This window comes from Centroberyx affinis, unplaced genomic scaffold (genome assembly GCF_046629955.1).
Source record: "Centroberyx affinis isolate AG114_WGS23_722 - 3 ecotype Tasmania unplaced genomic scaffold, CSIRO-AGI_Caff_v1 ptg000976l_1, whole genome shotgun sequence".
NCBI lineage: Eukaryota > Metazoa > Chordata > Actinopteri > Beryciformes > Berycidae > Centroberyx > Centroberyx affinis.
Window position 1 is genome coordinate 11,104 of NW_027279546.1, and position 18,897 is coordinate 30,000.

General features: G+C 42.9%; 2 protein-coding genes across 2 annotated transcripts in view; one reads left to right on the plus strand and one right to left on the minus strand.

The window, feature by feature from the left end:
• Positions 1 to 18,897, plus strand: part of LOC139646321 (voltage-dependent calcium channel subunit alpha-2/delta-4-like) — a 73,671-nt gene that overhangs the window by 10,171 nt on the left and 44,603 nt on the right. The window lies entirely within an intron of this gene.
• Positions 1,015 to 18,897, minus strand: part of lrtm2a (leucine-rich repeats and transmembrane domains 2a) — a 19,268-nt gene continuing 1,385 nt past the window's right edge. Inside the window, exons 2-6 of the mRNA XM_071522318.1 lie at positions 5,980 to 6,209; positions 4,834 to 4,959; positions 3,885 to 3,973; positions 3,111 to 3,268; positions 1,015 to 1,565 (exon numbers count right to left, since the gene is read on the minus strand). Coding sequence (XP_071378419.1) covers positions 1,015 to 1,565; positions 3,111 to 3,268; positions 3,885 to 3,973; positions 4,834 to 4,959; positions 5,980 to 6,209 — 1,154 coding nt within the window. The remainder of the gene's footprint in view (positions 1,566 to 3,110; positions 3,269 to 3,884; positions 3,974 to 4,833; positions 4,960 to 5,979; positions 6,210 to 18,897) is intronic.

Genomic DNA, 18,897 nt, shown 5'->3' on the forward strand with positions numbered 1-18,897 from the left:
GCATATCAAAAGTTAAAAAGTTACTGTCACAGGGCTGGTCTGTGCCCTAATGTAAGAAACGCTTAACACACACAACACACACACAAAACTTGCAGTATCCAGATCTATCTGTACTTATATCTTGCCGGCATATAGATAAATCTGTTTGTTGCTTGAGTTTGAGAGTTTTACCATCCTCAGCCGTGCTGGGAGGCCTGTTTATCTTCCATCACGCAGATTAAGCATACATTTGAACATCGTTAGAAATGGTAGATTACATGTAAATAACACAACTGCGACACACAAGTCCATTTGTAAAGTTTAATAAGAAACGTGTTGTTTTTCCCAAATACCTCTCCACCTGTTCTCTCTCCACTCCTTGTAGTGGAGGAGTCCAAGCTGAACCAAGTGTGGTAGAAGTAGGAGGGGGGTTTTAAAGTACCAAAATGATGAAAATTATGATTGTTGATTGTATGTGTACATGAATAACACACTGCATGTATCTGGTGAAATTTCCTGTATTTTTTCATATCGCAATATATATCGCAGAAAAAAAAGATATCACAATGTCAGTTTTTTCCAATATCGTGCAGCCCTACCATACACTGTGAGTGTCCTGTAACAGCGTGAATGTTGTGTTTTATTCTAGAGAGAGTATTGTTGCAGCAGTAGGTGGTTGGTAGGAGAGTAGGAGGGATGGGTGGTAACAAATACTGCAGTGGGAACAGTGTCCAAATGGCAGAGAGAATACGGGAACAGATAGGATTTGAGTGTGTGTGAGTGTGTGTACGTTTGAGAGAGAAAGAGTGAGAAAGAGAGAAAAAAAGAGAAAGAAGAATAGAATAAACAAAGAAATAAAGAAAGATATAAGGAAGACAAAAAGTGTGAGAGAGAAAGGTGTCTGTAGGAGAGTCGGTGAGAGATACTGTAACTGTGTGCATAAAACAAGCTCTCCCATCTCTCCTCTTTGAGCCCTTTTAATTTTCACCCCTTTTAACCTTCACCCTTTGACCTCTCAACCCCCCGTCACGTCCTCTAGGCCACAGAGGAGATCTGTTTCTCCTCCCTCTCCTCCCCATCCGCCTCTCCGTCTCCCATCAGCGGCTGCCTCTTCTTCAGCTCTCTCTGGTACTTGGCCATCAGCGAAGCGTAGATGCAGCCGTATGCCGCGGCGGCAACCATCATGATGCACACGATGCCGCACACCACGCCGGCGATCACCACCGTGCCGATGGCGCGCCGCACGCTCACGGGCCGATAACGGGCGCGTACGCAGTCCGCCGGCGCCTCCCCCCCTGCGGCCCCTCCTCCTCCTCCTCCGCCTCCCGTGTTTGAAGAGGCATCGGATTCGTCGCCGTTGTTGCCATTGTTGTCAGAGGTGGGTGTGGGGTCGAGGGTGTTCCGGCTGCAGGGAGGGGAGGCGGGGCCTCCCGAGCCGCTTCCAGAACGGGAGGCCCCGCCTCCTCCGGCCCCGTTCTCGTCCTCAAGTTGGAGACAGTAGTTGAACATCTCCACTGGAACGCCGCGGATGTCCCGCCCACGCAGGTCCTTGGGTAGCGTGCACTCCACCGCATCCACCTTCCCTCCTGACAGACAGAGAGGAAGAGGTCACTTATAAAATGTCTTATGCCTGTAAAGCACTATCAAATTAACTGAGAGAGAGGGAAAGAGAGAGGGGGGTGGTTGTGCCAACACTAGGATGAGTCATACATCACCACACATACACACACACACACACACACACATACACTCAGAGTTTGCTGTGCCCTCCACACTAAGTTGGAGATAGCCTCAACTAAACCCTTCTATAATTGATGAGATGACATGCTTAGCTACAGCAGAGCTCTGGTATGTGCATGTGTGTGTTTGTGTGTTTGTGTGTGTGCATCTGTGTGTGTGTGTGTGTGTGTGTGTGTGTGTGTGTGAGTGTGAGAGAGAAATATGTGAGTCACTAATTCCCACAGGCTGGAGAGGGATGGGGGATCTACTTTGTTATCATCACACGCTGCATTTGTCTCTACACATATTTATCTGGAGGTCTCGTGCTGGAAAACCATTGATCTGCACCCGTGATATAGGCGAGGAGCAACAGAAAGAATGAGATAACGGAGGAGAAGAATAGAAAGACGGAACAAAGAAAGCAGTGTTTTAGCCCCCAGATGCTTTTATCTCAGCGTGTGACAAAAGACTCCCCTCCGCAAACAGAGCTTTCTGTATATTTCTCAATATTACAGAATATCCCAGCTGTGTCTTTGAAGTGGATTGAAGCAGACAACGGTGCTGATAGAAGGGAACACAGGCTGCTGTCACCAAGCTTTTGACGCTTGTACAACGCTTTGTCTCACTTTCTAAACTCAGTGTGTGTTGAATCGTGCTTCGTCTGCCTATTTAACCCCTATTGTCATGCTTTCGTGTTGAACTACAAAATGTCTCCCTTTGCAATCTTCCCCGCTGTTGCAGTGATTATTAAATATCACGTCTCTGTCTTGTGCTGAACGGAACAGAACTGAACCAAGTAAACTGAACCGAACTGAATGAAGCCCAGCAAAGCAGAACAGAACAGAATGAAACAGAGCAGAGCAGAAGAGAGAGGAGATGCTTCATTAGCAGGGCAGCTGAGGCCCGGGGCGCTGAGGTGAATGTAGATTTTTACACATGAAGAGAGAAGAGCAGCTGTGCTATCTGATGTACTAACTGCCTGCAGAGACACGTGTGTATCACACATGGTACACACACACACACACACACACACACACACACACACACACACAGTGAGTGCGCTAATGTGCATTCACACACCGATGCGGTTGTATTATGTTGGTATAAGCGCACGCATGCTCGTGCACAAATGTGAACACACACAACACACGCACACCTAGACACATCTCTCTCTGAAGTAAACTAGCATTCTCTCTCTTTCCTCTTCGTATCCACCCACTCCCTCTCGATTCCCATTTCCGTCACAGCTCTTTCACATAAACCAAGTCCCACTTTCTAAGCTCCACCTAACTCTGTATACAAAAATCAAACACCTGCAGTATTTGAAGATGTAGAGGTTACAGTCATCATATCCCCTAACCCAAACCAAGCGCACCATCTCTAAGCTCCCGTAACTTAAACCGAACGCCCACCTCTGTACAGCAGCCACTCCATCCAGTGTTTGAAGTCGCGGAGGTTGCAGTCACATTCCCAGGGGTTGTGTCCCAGTTCCAGGTGCTGCAGGTTGGCAAGGGGCTCGAACGCTGCCCTCTCCAAACCGTGGAGCCTGTTACCCGCAAGAGACAGCCACCTATGGAATGATAATTACGATAATCAGAATCAAAATCAGTTTATTCGCCACAAGGAACTTATCTTGGTGGCATTGGCACAGAGAGACACTGACAACTAGTGTAGTAAACATCAGCAGCCGCTACACGTACTGCCATCCTGTCTATTGCTGCTGCAGCTACCAATCAGCCAGTTCAAATTGGCCATCGGACAGCAGCTGAATACAGAGTTGGAGCATTGGTGGAAAGGCCTTCCCACTCCAGTCAAAACAGCAGTCCATCTTCCTTCAGTAGTATGCTGAAAGCTCATCTTTTAAACAATTACCCTCTTGCCACTAAATGATATCCCCTCTCTTCCAATCACTAACTGCTCTCAAAAAACCCTCTAATTTTCTCCTTGACTCTTATTCTATTTCTTTTCCTATCACTTCTCTCTAACAAGATCATTCTGGGGTCACCGGGACATTGTCAGGGCGCTATGACTCTCACCCTTGACCTCCTCACTATTGGCCGCTTGTAATGTCAGTAGTCTAGGAATTTGAGCTCATTGCACTCATTGTAAGTCGGTGTGGATGACAGTGTCAGCTAAAGGCCTACAATGTAAATGTAAAAGCATGTGTGTAGACAACATGAGTCTACCTGAGGCTCTGCAGCTCGTCCAGTAGTCCCAGAGGAACAGAGGAGAGACCATTCAGGGACAGATCCAGACTCTGGAGACCTCCCAAACCCTGTAGAAACATACAGACAGGTTGATTTGTTTGTTCTTTCTTTTGCAAATACAGTATATAATCAGTGATGTAGTGAAACATAAAAAGATGGGTAAACTCTGACCTCCAGTTAGTTATAATCATGTGGCAAACATTCACTAATATAAACAAAAATCACTTTTAAGAAAAGCATTAATCTATGTCTTTTTCCATAATATACCCTCTTCTTATATAATTTCTATCAGTTTGCTACTACTTAGTATGTTAAAGGCCTAAATATTGAAATGGTCTGATACAGAAAATAAATCATTAGCTTAAAGATATGCTTACATTTTGAATTCAAGTCTGTTATTTTTCTTCACAGGTCACATTGTGAAAAAAATTCCATTCACTGCCTTTCCTAAAAAACATGTTAGCGCTGATAGCCTCCCTCGTTGAGACCAAGAGGCACAGCTAGCATCGCCGGATGGGAAAATCTTGTATAATTCAGGATCACAACTGAAGTCGTAACACAAGCTCATCCTACAGACTGCTTCAGTTTGGATGAAAGTGGAAGAAAGTGTCGAGCAAATGGTCTATTACTAATTTACCACCTGGACCAGGGCCAAACCCAGTCAAGTTGTTACAGTACTGTATGTCTGCTCAGGTCGGCCATATTCCTAAATATAGTCTTTAAAGCTCCACTCCGTAGTTGCTGAAACACCGTTGCCCCACTACAGTCTTTGTTCAGATATTTAGTGGATTGAAGACATTTTTCACTGTCAAATTGATTGACTGATCTGATGGAATGACTCACAGTACATGACAGATGAACAAGAGTTTTACATGCATTTTGAGAGCGTTTATGTTGTAAACTACTTTATAATATGTATAGCTCCTACCTGGAAGAGGTCTCTGTCCATGCCTGTTAGTGAGTTGTTGTGTAGAGTCAGTCTTGTCAGGTTGGACATGTCTCTGAATAAACCGGCTGGCAAATTATCCAGGTAGTTGTTAGACAGGTCCAGCACCTAAAATACACAGAACAACATTTACATTTACATTTACATTTACATTTACATTTGAGGCATTTAGCGGCCACTCGTATTTAGAGTGACTTAACAAATAATTTCTGAAGTAAATCCTATTTTTTTTTAGGAGTATTTAGAAAAATTCTGAAATCATCATCCAGAGTAATTTCTAATGGCTGCAATAGTAGCTTAAAACCCAACATCACCAACAAGCAGCCAGTACTGAGGACTGTACAAACTGTACTGTACTGTACCAAAATATTCTTCATCTCTATAAAAATAATGTGTGATAGAGTGCCAACACATCCAACTCTGTTTTATCAGCTTTGAATAGATTCTTAGCAGGGTTTTGCAGGCAGTTTTCTTTCAATTCAGCCAATTAAGGAAGTGGATTTTCTTAATTTATCAACATTTTTTCCAGGTTCATATACTATATTCTTTCTTGAAGGAAATAATTGAGAATCGATATTCACAGGTTAACCAGTGAATAGCAGTTCACTCTACATTCAGCATTGACAGTGAATTGACCCTATCCCTGATGTCTAACCTGCTAAATATTAAACAGTAAAACTTGTTAGTATTCAAGGTGGGAGGTTAACAGCAGCCAAATGCTGGTAAATTCTTGCTGTGACAAGTAAAATAGTCTACCAGCCACTTTGACAGGCTCCAACTATCATTTTACCTATTATATTTTAAATACTGACTTTGCTGATAGTGAAGCTGTCTGGTGAACTTTACCACTTTGTGAATTAACTTTAAATAAGAACGTGGGCTTAGCACATAATGTATAAATCACCAGTGACCAGTGCAAAAACCTCGAAAATGTCAACTTTTCATAACTTTTCAGACCAAGAGCAGAGGCTGTCTACAATTTCAGCAATATGAGAGTCAAGATACAGTACCACTTATTGTCCTGAGGGGAATTCAGTTTGCAAGGCCAGTACAGACAACAACCCACAACATGTTCACTGCGAGGCTACCAAGCATTTCGCCAACAACAAAGAACAATGGACTACCGACCTCCAGAGAGGAGAGGTTAGCGAAGGCAGTGGCTCCCAGCGAGGAGAGCTTGTTGTTGGCCAGCAGCAGGGAGCGGCTCCCCGGGGGCAGGAGGTGCAGGGGAGGCAGGGAGGAGAGGCCTCGGCCCCCGCAGTCCACCACCAGGCCGTCCGAGGAGCAGAGACAGGGAGGAGGACAGGGGGAGGCGCAGGGGAGCAGCGCCGCTAGGAGGCAGAGGACACAGAGGAAGACTGGAGGAGGAGAGAGAGAGAGAGAGAGAGAGAGAGAAACATGGTTACTTAACTTTTCAAATCAATTCATCTCTTCAGTCTAGCAACCAATCAGGAGAGGGAGAGAAAGAGCGCTGCATTAAGCCAATTTGTCAGCCAGTCAGTCAGTCAGTCAGTCAATTAATCAATTTGTCAGTGATACTGTCAGTCAGTCAGTCAGTCAATCTGTCAGTGAGACAGTCAGTCAATCAATCACTGTCACTTTTCCGGTGAGGCGGTCACTCAATCAAATTTTGAGTCAGCCAGTTCATTACAATCCTTTATGTACAAGCTTATATAACGCGTTGTGTTTCTTGAGAGAAGTGGAAAGAGAGCGAGGATGGAGGAGCGTCACAGGAGAAGAAATCAAAACAGAATTAGGAAGTAGAAACCAGAACTATCAGTGCTATCGCTGAGGCCTTTACAGCTGTCAGAGATGATGCCCAGCTTCATGTGGAGAGCAGATAGTGTGCCATTTTTTAAAGCGATTTCTGTCACATGTCTGCGTTGTATTGATGTGTAGTCACTGTGGAGCCTCAAGCAAACAACAGACAGGAGAGAGAGAGAGAGAGAGAGAGAAAGAGAGAGAGAGAGAGAGAGAGAGAGAGAGAAACAGTGGCTCAGTACTAAAAGAATACCTTCCTGCACTGGAGGCGGTTTTGATATGCCATTTAAATGCTGGAATCACACGAATCACACAGGGAATTTCCATTTCCATTGCTTTGTGTCACAGAGCCGATGTTTCCATGGAAGTTTAAATTTGGAGAATCGACACAGGGTCTGATTTTACCCTGTTTAGACAGCCATGAAATCAGGTTTGTCTAATCAGGGAAGAGTCAGAATCAATGGGGTTTTATCTCTGTTTACATAGCTATAAGATCTCTACTGCAACAAATGAAAACTCCTCTAAATTTAAGGCATATCCTGCCTGACAGAACCAAACATGGTCTGCTTTCCCGTAGTGATGTTAAAGGTGTGTGTGTGTGTGTGTGTGTGTGTGTGTGTGTGTGTGAGAGAGAGAGAGAGAGAGAGAGAGAGAGAGAGAGAGAGCGATCTAGCCTTGTCTGGCTGACATTTCCATGGCAGCACTCTATTCTGCACAGAGTCAGAAAGCCATCTCATTTTAACAAGGCTGGGTGTGTATGTGTGTGTGTCCTTTTCTGTTTTTGCATGTGCTTGTGTGTCTGTCTGCCTGTGCGTCTTTGTCTTTGTGTGTCTTTGAATGTGTCCGTGTCCTTTTGTGTTTTTGCGTGTGTGTGTGTGTGTGTGTGTGTTCTTGTAACTTCAGAGCAGTTATTCTAACAATAGCAGTCTCACTGAGTGACACTCATGAGGGAAATCCCCTCTCTGTTTTACATTTTTCACATTCAATTCAATTTTCCTCTGGACTGCATTCATTTAATCATTTCCACTCATTATCTCTGTTTCTTTCTCTCTGCATCTCTCTCTGTTTTACGCCTTTCTCTTTCATTCTATTTCAAGTCTGCCTGACTCGCTGTCTCTCTTTTTTCTTTCTCTGTTTCTAGATAATTTTGTTTTTTCGTCTCTTCTTTTTTATCGTCTTCTCATTTTTTCTCTGTTTGCGTCTCTGGATTCAGGCCTTTTCATTCATTCCTTTTCATGTGTATTTGTTTTTCTTTCTGTGTCTCTCTCTCTTTGCCTCTGTCTGTCCCCTCCCCTCTCATTCTGTCGCTCTCTCACTTTATTTCTCTCATTTTCTGTCTCGTTCGTTTTCACTTTGACTCTCTCAGCTCTGTTCTGTATTCCCTCAGTGTCTCGTTACAGTGGCTGACTTTATTTCCGTCCAATGGCTTATCAGCACAACTCATACTTTATCTCTGTGTGTATATTTGTGTGTGTGTGTGTGTATGTGTTTGTGTGTGTGTGTGCATGTGTTTGTGTGTGTGTGTGCATGTGTGTGTGTGTTAAGCACCAACAAAGCGTGATATTAAGCAAACTACTCTATCTAAGCTCCAGACACAAACACAGCAGTTTTTACTTCCATACAAGACTCTTTGCTTCACCAGCGATTTTCATCAGTTGCATCATCTGCATATTATTAGCATCTACTTCTGTGTCTGTGTGTATGTGTGTGTGTGAGAGTTTGTGTGTGTGTGCATGTGTGTGTGTGTGCGTGCCTTTCTATTATCTTTTCTCTGTCTCTCTTTTCATTCATCTGTTTCTCTCTAATTTTGCTTTCTCTCACTTTATATATCTCAACTGATTTGTCTGTCTCTCTCATATTCTTTCTTTCTCCCCTCTCTCTCTCTCTCTCTCCCCCCCCCTCTCTTTCTCTCTCTCATAATCGAGACAATATTCCCTTTCACCACACATATTGGCCGTCTGGCTCTGAGTGTGATGAAACTGTGTGAAATAGGCCTTTACCGGCCCCCCAACTGGTCCACATCGCAATATGAAAAAACGCTGCAACGATGAATATCAGATGATATGTGTGATATTGCATAATGAAAGTCATTTCAGCCTTCTAAGGTAGCTTCACTTTCCTCAGGGCTGCTATATCTCATCACTGATAAGATGTGAAGTTTGTAGAGGTGCAGGGAGAGAGAGAGTTGAGACGATGCCATATATCCTAGTGAGGATTATAACAAGTGTTTAGGATAATATATACTGTCTTTAAATGAGAATGGATATGGTCACATTAACCACTAAATAGCATTTTCACTCCTCAGTTTGAATTGAGTGAATAGGCAGTGAATTGACCTCATCCCTGATGTCTAGCCTGCTAAATGATGCAAGATAAGTCATGCATTCAGGATGGATGGTGCAGCCACTAGCCAAATGTGGGTTAATTTCAAATTTGTCTGTATGCATCATCTAAATAACATTAATACTCCTGAGGGTAATAATGTGTGTCTTTTTTAATAGGAAATGTGCAAATATGTAATTCTTGAGTCAAGAAATCTTTACAAGTGATCAATATTCACATTTCTAGTGGAGGAGTTATAGATATTCGCCTTCGTCTAGAAGAAAATGTTAAGAGAGAGAAATTTACATGTTAAGAGCGTTTCACAGCCCTTTGTCTCTGAAGCCTCCTAAAACCCCACTGTATATTTAAAAAATACATGGGTGTCAACAGCTCTGAAATGGCATCTTTTCTCAGACACAATTTTCTCCTGTAAACAGCGACATGACCCCCCAGAAACAGGCCAGTGACCCATTTTGTGTCCTGCCTGACCCACAATGCACCAGAAAGTAAAGAGCTGTGGGCTCGCAAGAAAGATCAGAGTGTGAATTCTCTCTCCTTCCTGTATCCGTTATCCTCTCTGCTCCGCCCTCCTCCATCCTATAATCCTAATCTCTGGGAAAATTAACTCCAGTTCACGAGTAGATGAAAGAGAGATGTTGAAGCATTCTAACACGTCCTGTGCTGTCTTACTTTGCGGTGGAAAGGCTTCAAAGGATGGAAGGATTTTTTACTGCATGGTGGCTGTAAGGTTTCCTATAACAGGTTGCACTGTTGGAGCTTTTTGAAAAGGTACAGAGATTTCTGAGGACAATATAGCTTGGAGGTACAAGCACTGTTATACAACCGAGAGAGAGAGAGAGAGAGAGAGAGAGAGAGAGGGAGAGAGAGAGAGGAAGATAGAGAGAGAGAGAGAGAGAGAGAGAGAGAGAGATGGGTGGGTGAGAGGGGGGCCGCCATGAGAAAGGTAACAAGAGAAAGAGAGAATAGAAGAGAGAGAGGAAGAGTGACAGAAAGAGAAAAAAGGCAAAGTAAGAGAAGAGGAGTGGAGGGAGAGAGACAGAAAGAGCGAGCGAGAGAGAGAGAGAAATTGTGTATTATTTCGCTGTGTGAACCTCCCCCCCGCGCTGCCTCCCCCTCGCACAATGTCAAACTTCAAACTGCAGTCGTCCCTGTGCACCGCCCCTCTGTCTTCCACAGCACCGCCTGCAATACGGGCTTTATTTTGCACAGCCCGTCTCTCCATTCTTCTTCTCTCCTGTCTTTATGTTGTCTGTTCTCCTCCCTTTTTCTTCTACTCCACTATTCCTTTCCCCTCTCCTCTCTTCTGCTTCTATTACATTACTCCTCTCCTCTCCTCTCCTCCTCTCCTCTCCCTCGGTAGTGTAGCCCATCTTCCAAAATTTATGAGTGGTTTTTAGTTGCTCTAGTGGAGGAGGTGGTCGTTGTTTTGGCTTATTTTAGCTGCTCCAAATCCTCTCTGCTGTAGCGCGCCGCACAGCCAAACCAGAAGGAAAATATTCAGCCACAGTCACAGAAGAAATATGAAGATAGGAGGCTCAGTCCAAATATCTTTAAGGGTTTCTGTGCAATTCAGTAGGATCCAGTCAGACTTCAGCCAGAATCTTATATAAGAAACACCAAATATATAAAAGTGGTGATATTGTGGGCAATTTTTGTGGTAATGTAGATGGGCAATGCTGATCAAATTATTTTTATTCAGATGTTTCCTGGCAACCAAATATTCCTGTGTGATTGAAGGAACAATTTTGAGGCAGTTGTCTGGGCGCTGTAGCCCATCACTGCCCCAACAATCTAGCAATCCTATTGGACAGTCCTATACGACTAACAATCCACAACCAATCAATACTAATGATCAAATGGCTTATTTCTTTATGTTTTGAAGATCTCAAAAACATATTAGAATGCTCAATCTTTGTCTCATATCTTTGACTTTTCCTGTTTTTTATTGTTTTATTGTCTTTTTGTATTGCTACACTATAGAGGATTGGGCAGATTACTCCTGGTACCTGGGACACCCGGGGATTTGTCTTTCTCTATCATGAGAGTAATATTTTATCAGCCTATATTTTGCTGCTATCACATCACACCTTGATGAAGTAAATGAGGGAGCCACGATTTAGCCAAAATGTTCTCTCAGTTACTGCATGGTAAGCATATCGTTCTAAGCCAAGTCAAGTCAAGTTCATTTATATAGCCCTTTGTCACAAGCATGTCTCAGAGGACTTCACAGAGAGTGTGTCTAGCTAGGTCTAACTAAACACAATCAATGGTGAACAAAGTTATGTAAGACAAACATAGCAATTTAGCAAGACAAAACAAACTACCTATTCTACATAGCCTAACCTACCCGGCACCCCAGCCTTAGACCCTAAATGCACACAAGGAAAAACTCCCAAGAAAAACCTTAGTAGGAAAACTTGGAAGAAACCTTGGGCGGGCTGAGGCAAATAAGGATCCCCCCCCGGGACGGCTTATCGTGCAATAGGTGCCGGGCATGCCTGCATGTTTTTCTTGCACACAGATGCTGCTTTCCTCTAGCAGTCTGGCTTTCCTTTTGCTAGCAAGGCCAGTGGCTTAGTGCACACCTGCAAACAGTGTGTGTGTGCATGTGTGTGTGTGTGTGTGTGTGTGTGTGTGTGAGTGTGAGTGTGAGTGTTTGAAGTTGTGAAAGGGTACAAATGAGATATTAGTAGCAAGTAACCTTTGAAATGGGATAATGAACTGTCAGTTTGTGTGTATCGTGTGGGTGTGCGTGTGTTGTGTGTGTGTGTGTGTGTGTGTGTATGTGAAGTAGTTGCCTGGTTGCCTCTTTAGTTTCTCTATCTGATCTACAAAGTCATATCACTGTACTGACAGACACATGCACACACACCTTTTTCACTTAAGTGTGTTATCACGTTTATAGGTACAAATGAACTAAATTGACCTAAACTAATCTCCCATATCAGATGACCCGGCTTGTCCCAATGTGTTGGTATTCGTCAGTGTCCCCTAGGCAACGCTGCCCGACACTCTGGGGCCCCAGCTGTCTGTAAGTTTATATCCAGGGGCCTCTGGGTGACACTGGAACCTGCTGTGATGTCATTACAGCCACTTCTGTTACTGAGCCCAGTCGCATGTTACCGAGCGGCGAGCTGTTTTCCATGCAATAGACGGACTCGCTGCTATCTTATTACTAGGACTCCCAGCTGTCTTTCATGCGACAGACTGAATCGCCTGTATTTCTGAACTCTTTAATGTTTCAGATGCTCCTCTGTGTGACAGCCTGACCCTCTTCTATCCTGACACCGTGTACAGTCAAAGAGTACAGATTTGATTTTCATGCAAAGATCCAGCATTCCACACGGTATTCAACACTTCAACACTTAGCCTTCTCTTAGGTTACATAAGAAAACTTCATTTGTTGTGTGACGTAAAAACACGCAATTACAATCAACAGTCAAGATGCCCAGTCAACTCTCCTTTCAGCAATCACTCCACAGCTATCACGTAAGGCAAAGTATACTAAATAGGATAAAGCACCATTGTATAATATTAGTAACATGTTGTATATATGATAGTTGTTATTGTTTCAACTTCCCTCTGTGGACATTTTGTGGAGGGAGTTTTCCACCCATCCTGGAAGCCAATTTGGCTTACTCTAATTGAGTTGAGGACACAAAATGTTTTTTGTGTAGACAATGCTTTACTTAAGGTGATGATAAAATATTGAGAGATGCTGGTTACATAATAATGCCTTCAGCAAGGCACTGGTAAAGGGGACAGTAAGAAATTATAAGATTGAAAATAAAACAAACTTAATTGTGCTGCACACAGGGCTTTACAATAAACCATAACAGCAAGGCGAACTGAAGAAACAATTCAATCCATCAAAAATCAAATCAATACATCAATTTAACCATCAGTTTGAATAGCACAGAAGGATATGAGGAATAAAAGCGTCATAGGAAGAATCTAATTTGTCATAACTGATGGTGAAATTTCCCATCCATATAAACACTGACTACAATGTTTGTTTCTACAGTAACAGCATCTATGCAGTTTGTTAGACGCTGTTATGTGTCTGATCCCAACTGTAACCTGAGACCTCATTTAGTTAGCAGATGGAAAATAGCCAGCCAACGTGTGCTATGTGTGTGTCTGTGTGTGTGTGTGTGTGTGTGTGTGTGTGTGTGTTTGAATCACTCTTTCTATCTATCTATATCTAGCTTTACATCACATTATATCTCCTCTCCCTCTGGGCAAATTACATGGTCATGGTTTAGTATTGCATGTAAACAAATACAACAGCTCTGAAAGAGGTATGAAAGAATATACACACACACACACACATACACAATATCAAGGCCTCAGGAGTACCACCACATTATTTCAACATTGACAAGGTAATGCTGCGTTACCGTGGCAACCGAATACTGTAAGTGATGTTAAGAGAAGAGAGGAGGCAAAGGGAGAAGTTTGTGGTTTACATCAAATCCCGTAATTTAACCCACATTATCTCTTTCTCTCACACACTCCCTCTCTGTCTGGCTCTCAGGCAAATACACAACCGTATATAATCACATACTCACACAGAGGAAGTCAGGCTTGTACACACACACGCACGCTCGCACACACACACACACACACACACGCACACACACACACACACACACACACATACGGTAGCTGCAGATAAGCAGGAACAGTGTGTAGGTTTTAGGCTGTACTCTTGCTGACAGTCTGATGGGGAGAGGAGGAGAGAGGAAAGAGGAGAGGAGAGGAGGAAAGGAGAGGGGAGGAGGAGAGAGCAGAGGAGAAGAGAGGATGTGGAGTAGAAGCTTCTCTCCAAATCTTAAATATTATACATCATATCTGAGCTGCTTAGAGGATTACTTCCATTTCTCTTTCTCTATTTCTCTCTGTCTGTCTCTTTCTCTCTCTCTCTCCCCTCTCTCTAGTCTCTGTCTCCATCCTTCACCGCCTCTCTCTCTCCCTCTTTCCCTCTGTTTCTCTCCCACCTGCTCTGTCTCTCCCTGTCTCGCTCATTCATTTATTCTGTGATGAATTTTGCAGCGCTGAGACAGAATCATTATTTTGACTTGGGGGGGTGGGTGGGTAACATGCAGGCTGATCTGCCTCTCTAATTCATGTTATCTGTATCAATTTGCAGCTACGCACACAGACACATCGGCCCATGGGAGTGTATGACATGCAATGACATCATTTTTCTGATAGTGGCTATTAATTAGAGAGCGAGACAGGGGAAGACAAAGAGAGAAGGCGATAAAGGGATAGAGACAAAGGGAAGGAAGTGATGGAAAACAAACAAATTATGCCAACCCCACTCTTAAGTCCTCAATCCTGGGATTTCCACCAGAATAGCTCCTTGTTTCACCCTAACCTCACCTCTCTGATGGATGCTGTCTCGCTCCCTGCTGGTCAGGAAACTAGGCCCGGGTCCAAGGCTGAACACACTCTCAGAGTTTGGACAGAAAGGAAGGACAACTTGGCTTTTGATGTTACACCCTCGCCAGTGTGACTAGAATAGAATAGATTCTGTCTTGGATCGGCGACAGGTCGTAATGTATGCACCCTCATCCTTCAGAGGGATGGATAGACAGACGGTATTGATCCAACATACACACACACACACACACACACACACACACTGAGAGAGAGAAAGAGAAAGTACGAGAGACAGTTGATTAGTAGATTTGAGGAAGTGTAATCATTTCTCTGTATGGTTTTAAATTGAATTATTTTACATTGCATATGTAAGCTGCTTTGGAAACATATTAATTTGTGACAGTCATGCCAATAAAGATGTTTTAATTGAATTGCAAATTGAAAGAGAGGCACATAGATAGATTGATAGATAGATAGATAGATAGATAGATAGATAGATAGATAGATAGATAGATAGATAGATAGATAGATGTGGCAGTGGCTGATTCCAATCCTAATATTAGACATGGTTGTACAGTGCTTGAGATCTCTTATCTTGCTAATTGGATGCCCACTTTAGTGGCTGTTGAAGTGCGCTGTAAGTTGAATCAAGCACATCTCAAATGGTTGAATTACCTGAGACCATTATCAACCATTTTCTCTGATTAGTTAGTGAGTACAGTTTTTCTGTTGCACAAGTACCATTCTGTACCAGTACTGAGCTTCCTATGACAGAGAGGTATGGGCGGATGGATAGGTAGGTAGGTAGGTAGATAGATAGATAGATAGACAGACAGACAGACAGACACTGGGTGCACTGTAACTGTGGTACAGTATCAGTATCATGCTGTGCCCATACTGGACCTGCTATGGGTATAATACTGTATCAGTTCCCTTAGGTGAGTGCTGAGCAGGAGTGGTGCTGTTTGTGGTGCAGAGGATTATGCAGATGTATCCCTGCCAGCCTCTGTTGAAAATGGGCCAGTGCCATGTATTTGCATGCTTCAACCACCACACTTGTGTTGTACCTGTACCAAACTGAACTATGGACAAAAGATAATAGAAAAACACACTGCACTGCGCCTTTAGGCACAAGTATGCAGTGGGGAAACCATAGCAGTTTCTGCCCTAGCACGCAGAGATCATGTACAGTATGATAGAGAAGTAAATAAATAGTGAGAAGAGTTAGAAAAGGCTTTCTCTTTTTCATCACCAGACACATTTCATATTGGACAAGCTTGTAGCGTGCTGTGCCCCAGTGGGGAACACTAACAATGCTAGCAAACCATTTTAGGAGAAAGTAAAGGACAAATGTGTCTGGTAAAAAATTAAAGACTACAATTCAAAATGTCAAGGTATTCCCTCAATGGGAAAACCAACTTGTTCTAGAAAAGTTGACTCTTTGGAAAAAAATGTTTCTACCTTTTTATCCCTGGCTCTGAAAATGCCAATCAATTACATTAAAATAGCTATCGATTACATACTTGAGTTTGCCAAATGGTTTGGAAAGTTTGCCAGCAAGATTTCATTCCAACTTCCATTTAACTCCATGTCTCATATAACACTAGGTAATGACATCATTGCTCCATTACAAAGCTAATGCTACACATATATTGTGTCACGGCACTATGGCTTCATTCCAGACCTAACACCACTGTGGGTTGAAAATGACCATACACTGGTAAATTTGGTTTGTGACTGGTAAGTATGTCTACTCTGTTCTGGAAGCTAATCAATTTCCGGAGGTTCTTTTAAAGAGTAAAAATCAAACTAGCTTGTTAAACAGGGAATATATCCAATCAATTTAGGAAACCATCACCCACTCTAGGCGATGGACTAAAAAGTTTGTTTCCTTCACTGCCCTACAGCTGATGTTGCCGTATCATGACTCCATTCCCCACCTAATGCTATTCCCAAACTCACTGTTTTGCAGCTCCTTTCCAAACCTAATGCTGTACCCCAAGTCACTGCATTGTGGCTCCGATCCAAACCAAAGTTTTAACCTAGGTCACTGTATTATGGCTCCATTCCAAACCGAATGCCACATCCCAAGTCACTGTATTATGGCTCTATTCCAAACCAAATGTTTTAACCTAGGTCACTGTGTTATGGCTCTATTTCAATCCTAATGCCACATCCTAAGTCACTGTATTATGGCTCCATTCCAAACCAAATGTTTTAACCTAGGTCACTGTATGATGGCTCCATTCTGAACCAAACGCTAACTCCTTTCGCTGCCTCTCTGTCCCTCTCACTTTCTCTGTCGCTCTCTCTATTAGAAGCTATGGGGTCAGTTAATCTACTGGCTTAGATTGTGACTGCATCAAGGCACACACACACACACACACGCACACACACACACACACACACGCACACACACGTATCCAAACACACAGTGAGAACAGATAAGCTACATTATGTGTGTGTGTGTATATGCATGAATGCATGTCTTCTTGTGTGTATGTGTGTGTGTGTGTGTGTGTGTGAGTGAGTGAGAGAGACAGTCTGCTGGGATCGTGAGGGCCTGGAGGCACCATATGGTCTCTGTGTCGCTCATAGACCTCTCTTTGTTCTCCTCTCGCCTCTCCTCCTTCATCCTTTCTTTCCTCTCTTCCTCTCGGTCTCTTTACTCTTTCACTGCTGGTTCTTTGATCCCCCATCTCTCTTCCTCCTCCCTTCTCCTCTCCACCTTCTTCAATCTTTCTTTTCTCTCTTCCTCCATCTCACTCTCTTTTTCTCTCTTTATTATCACTATCGCTTTTCTCTGTGATACATGGAACCTCGCGCTCAGTCTTTGACTTGGTGCAGATCTTTTGCACAATTAGTGAAGAATATAGGAAAGTCGCACACAAAACATTTTGGGCTGACTCATCATGACTCACCAGTAGCCTATTCACTCAGCATTATCAATTCAGCAGATCGTCATTATTGGCAAGGTTTCCAATGAAGAAAAAGAACCATAATAAAAGATGCTTAATCCCTAAGCCAACATCAGACTGGGACATCACTCATAAAGTTTGGACATTCTTTTATCTCTCTTTCTCTCCTCTCTCACTATTGCTATCCTTACTTCTGTCTCTCTCCCTTTCTCCATAGCTGGGTTTCCATCCAAGTATTCTTTTTTTTTTTTTTTTTGCAAATTAGCATGTATCGAGTTAGAAAAGCTTAATGGAGTTGGCAAACTTTGTTTAAATGTTCTCTATCAGAAAAAAAGTTACACTTGCTTGACAGAGAAGAAATGTTTTTTGGCAATAACAAGAATTATGCATTGTGATGGAAACGCATTTGCAAAAAAGTATTAATATAGGCTTTACATGACTTTCACTTTCATTGTACAGCAGTTGAAAAGTGGCTGAAACGATGTCTGTAAAATATCTGTCCACCACAACTGTCTCTCCCATGTATGAGTCTCCATCATGGTTGTATGGCCATTAGTTGGTGCATTAGCATATTGCCAAGTGCATTTCTTTGTTTTTGTCTGTGGATCAAAGCATGACCAACATTAAATGACACTAAAGAACAAACTTACTAATCCATTCTTGAAAGAACTATTCCCATTCTTCTAGTGGATGTGTTTTTTGACATTAGGAAAGCCTTTTCATTTGCTTCAGCAGATGGAAACACAGCATACATGTCTCTCTGTCAAATTCAAATTTCAAAATAAGCTTTATTGGCACAAGACAAACAAGTCCTGGATTATTTTATCTCCATCTCTCTCTCTCTCTCTCTCTCTCTCTCTCTCTCTCTCTGTCAGTCTGAGTGCTGTAGTAGTCTGATATATATTAGTTTTCCCTATCTCTTTGATGAGGGTTGACTCTTCAGCTTAGCTGTCTCTGCTCCAGGACATACTGTATGCTTCCTCCAGTGGCTGTGTGTATGTGTGTGAGTGTGTATGGCAGCGCGTGGGCAGCTTGAGGAGTATTAGCAGAGATCAGAGAGTCTCTAAGATTTGAGAAAGAGAGATAGAAAGATAGAGGCAGAAAGAGTGAAATATGACCTTTTGTGTACTGTTTTGGCAATATTGTCACTGTTACTGGCATGTCAATAAAGTAATTGCAAGAGAGAGAGACATTTAGAGACAGACGGAGAACATTTTTGATGAATTCCTAAAACGCTTTGGCAATACTGTTAATGCAACATTCATGCCAATAAAGAATATTGAATTGAACAGAGACAGAGGGAAATAGAGGCAGAGAGCTTAATTGAATTGAATGCAAGAGAGGAAAGATGGAGAGAGAGAAGGAAAGACATATGAGATAGACAGATAGAGACAGTGGGAGGCCGAGTGGACCAGAGGGAGGTATATCTATCTCCTTGGAGTTAGTGTGTGGGTGTATGGAGGTTCTGACAGATAGTGTTGCCCTGTTATTTAGTGTCCCCGGTGTTACACAGCGGTTGGTGGGGGCGTTTCAGCCAGACACCTCTGGTACAATAACACCAGATACTGTTCCACTCCAGCAGGAAGACAATGATCTCTCTCGTTTTTTGGTCTCTCTTTTCAAAGCTATTCATTTT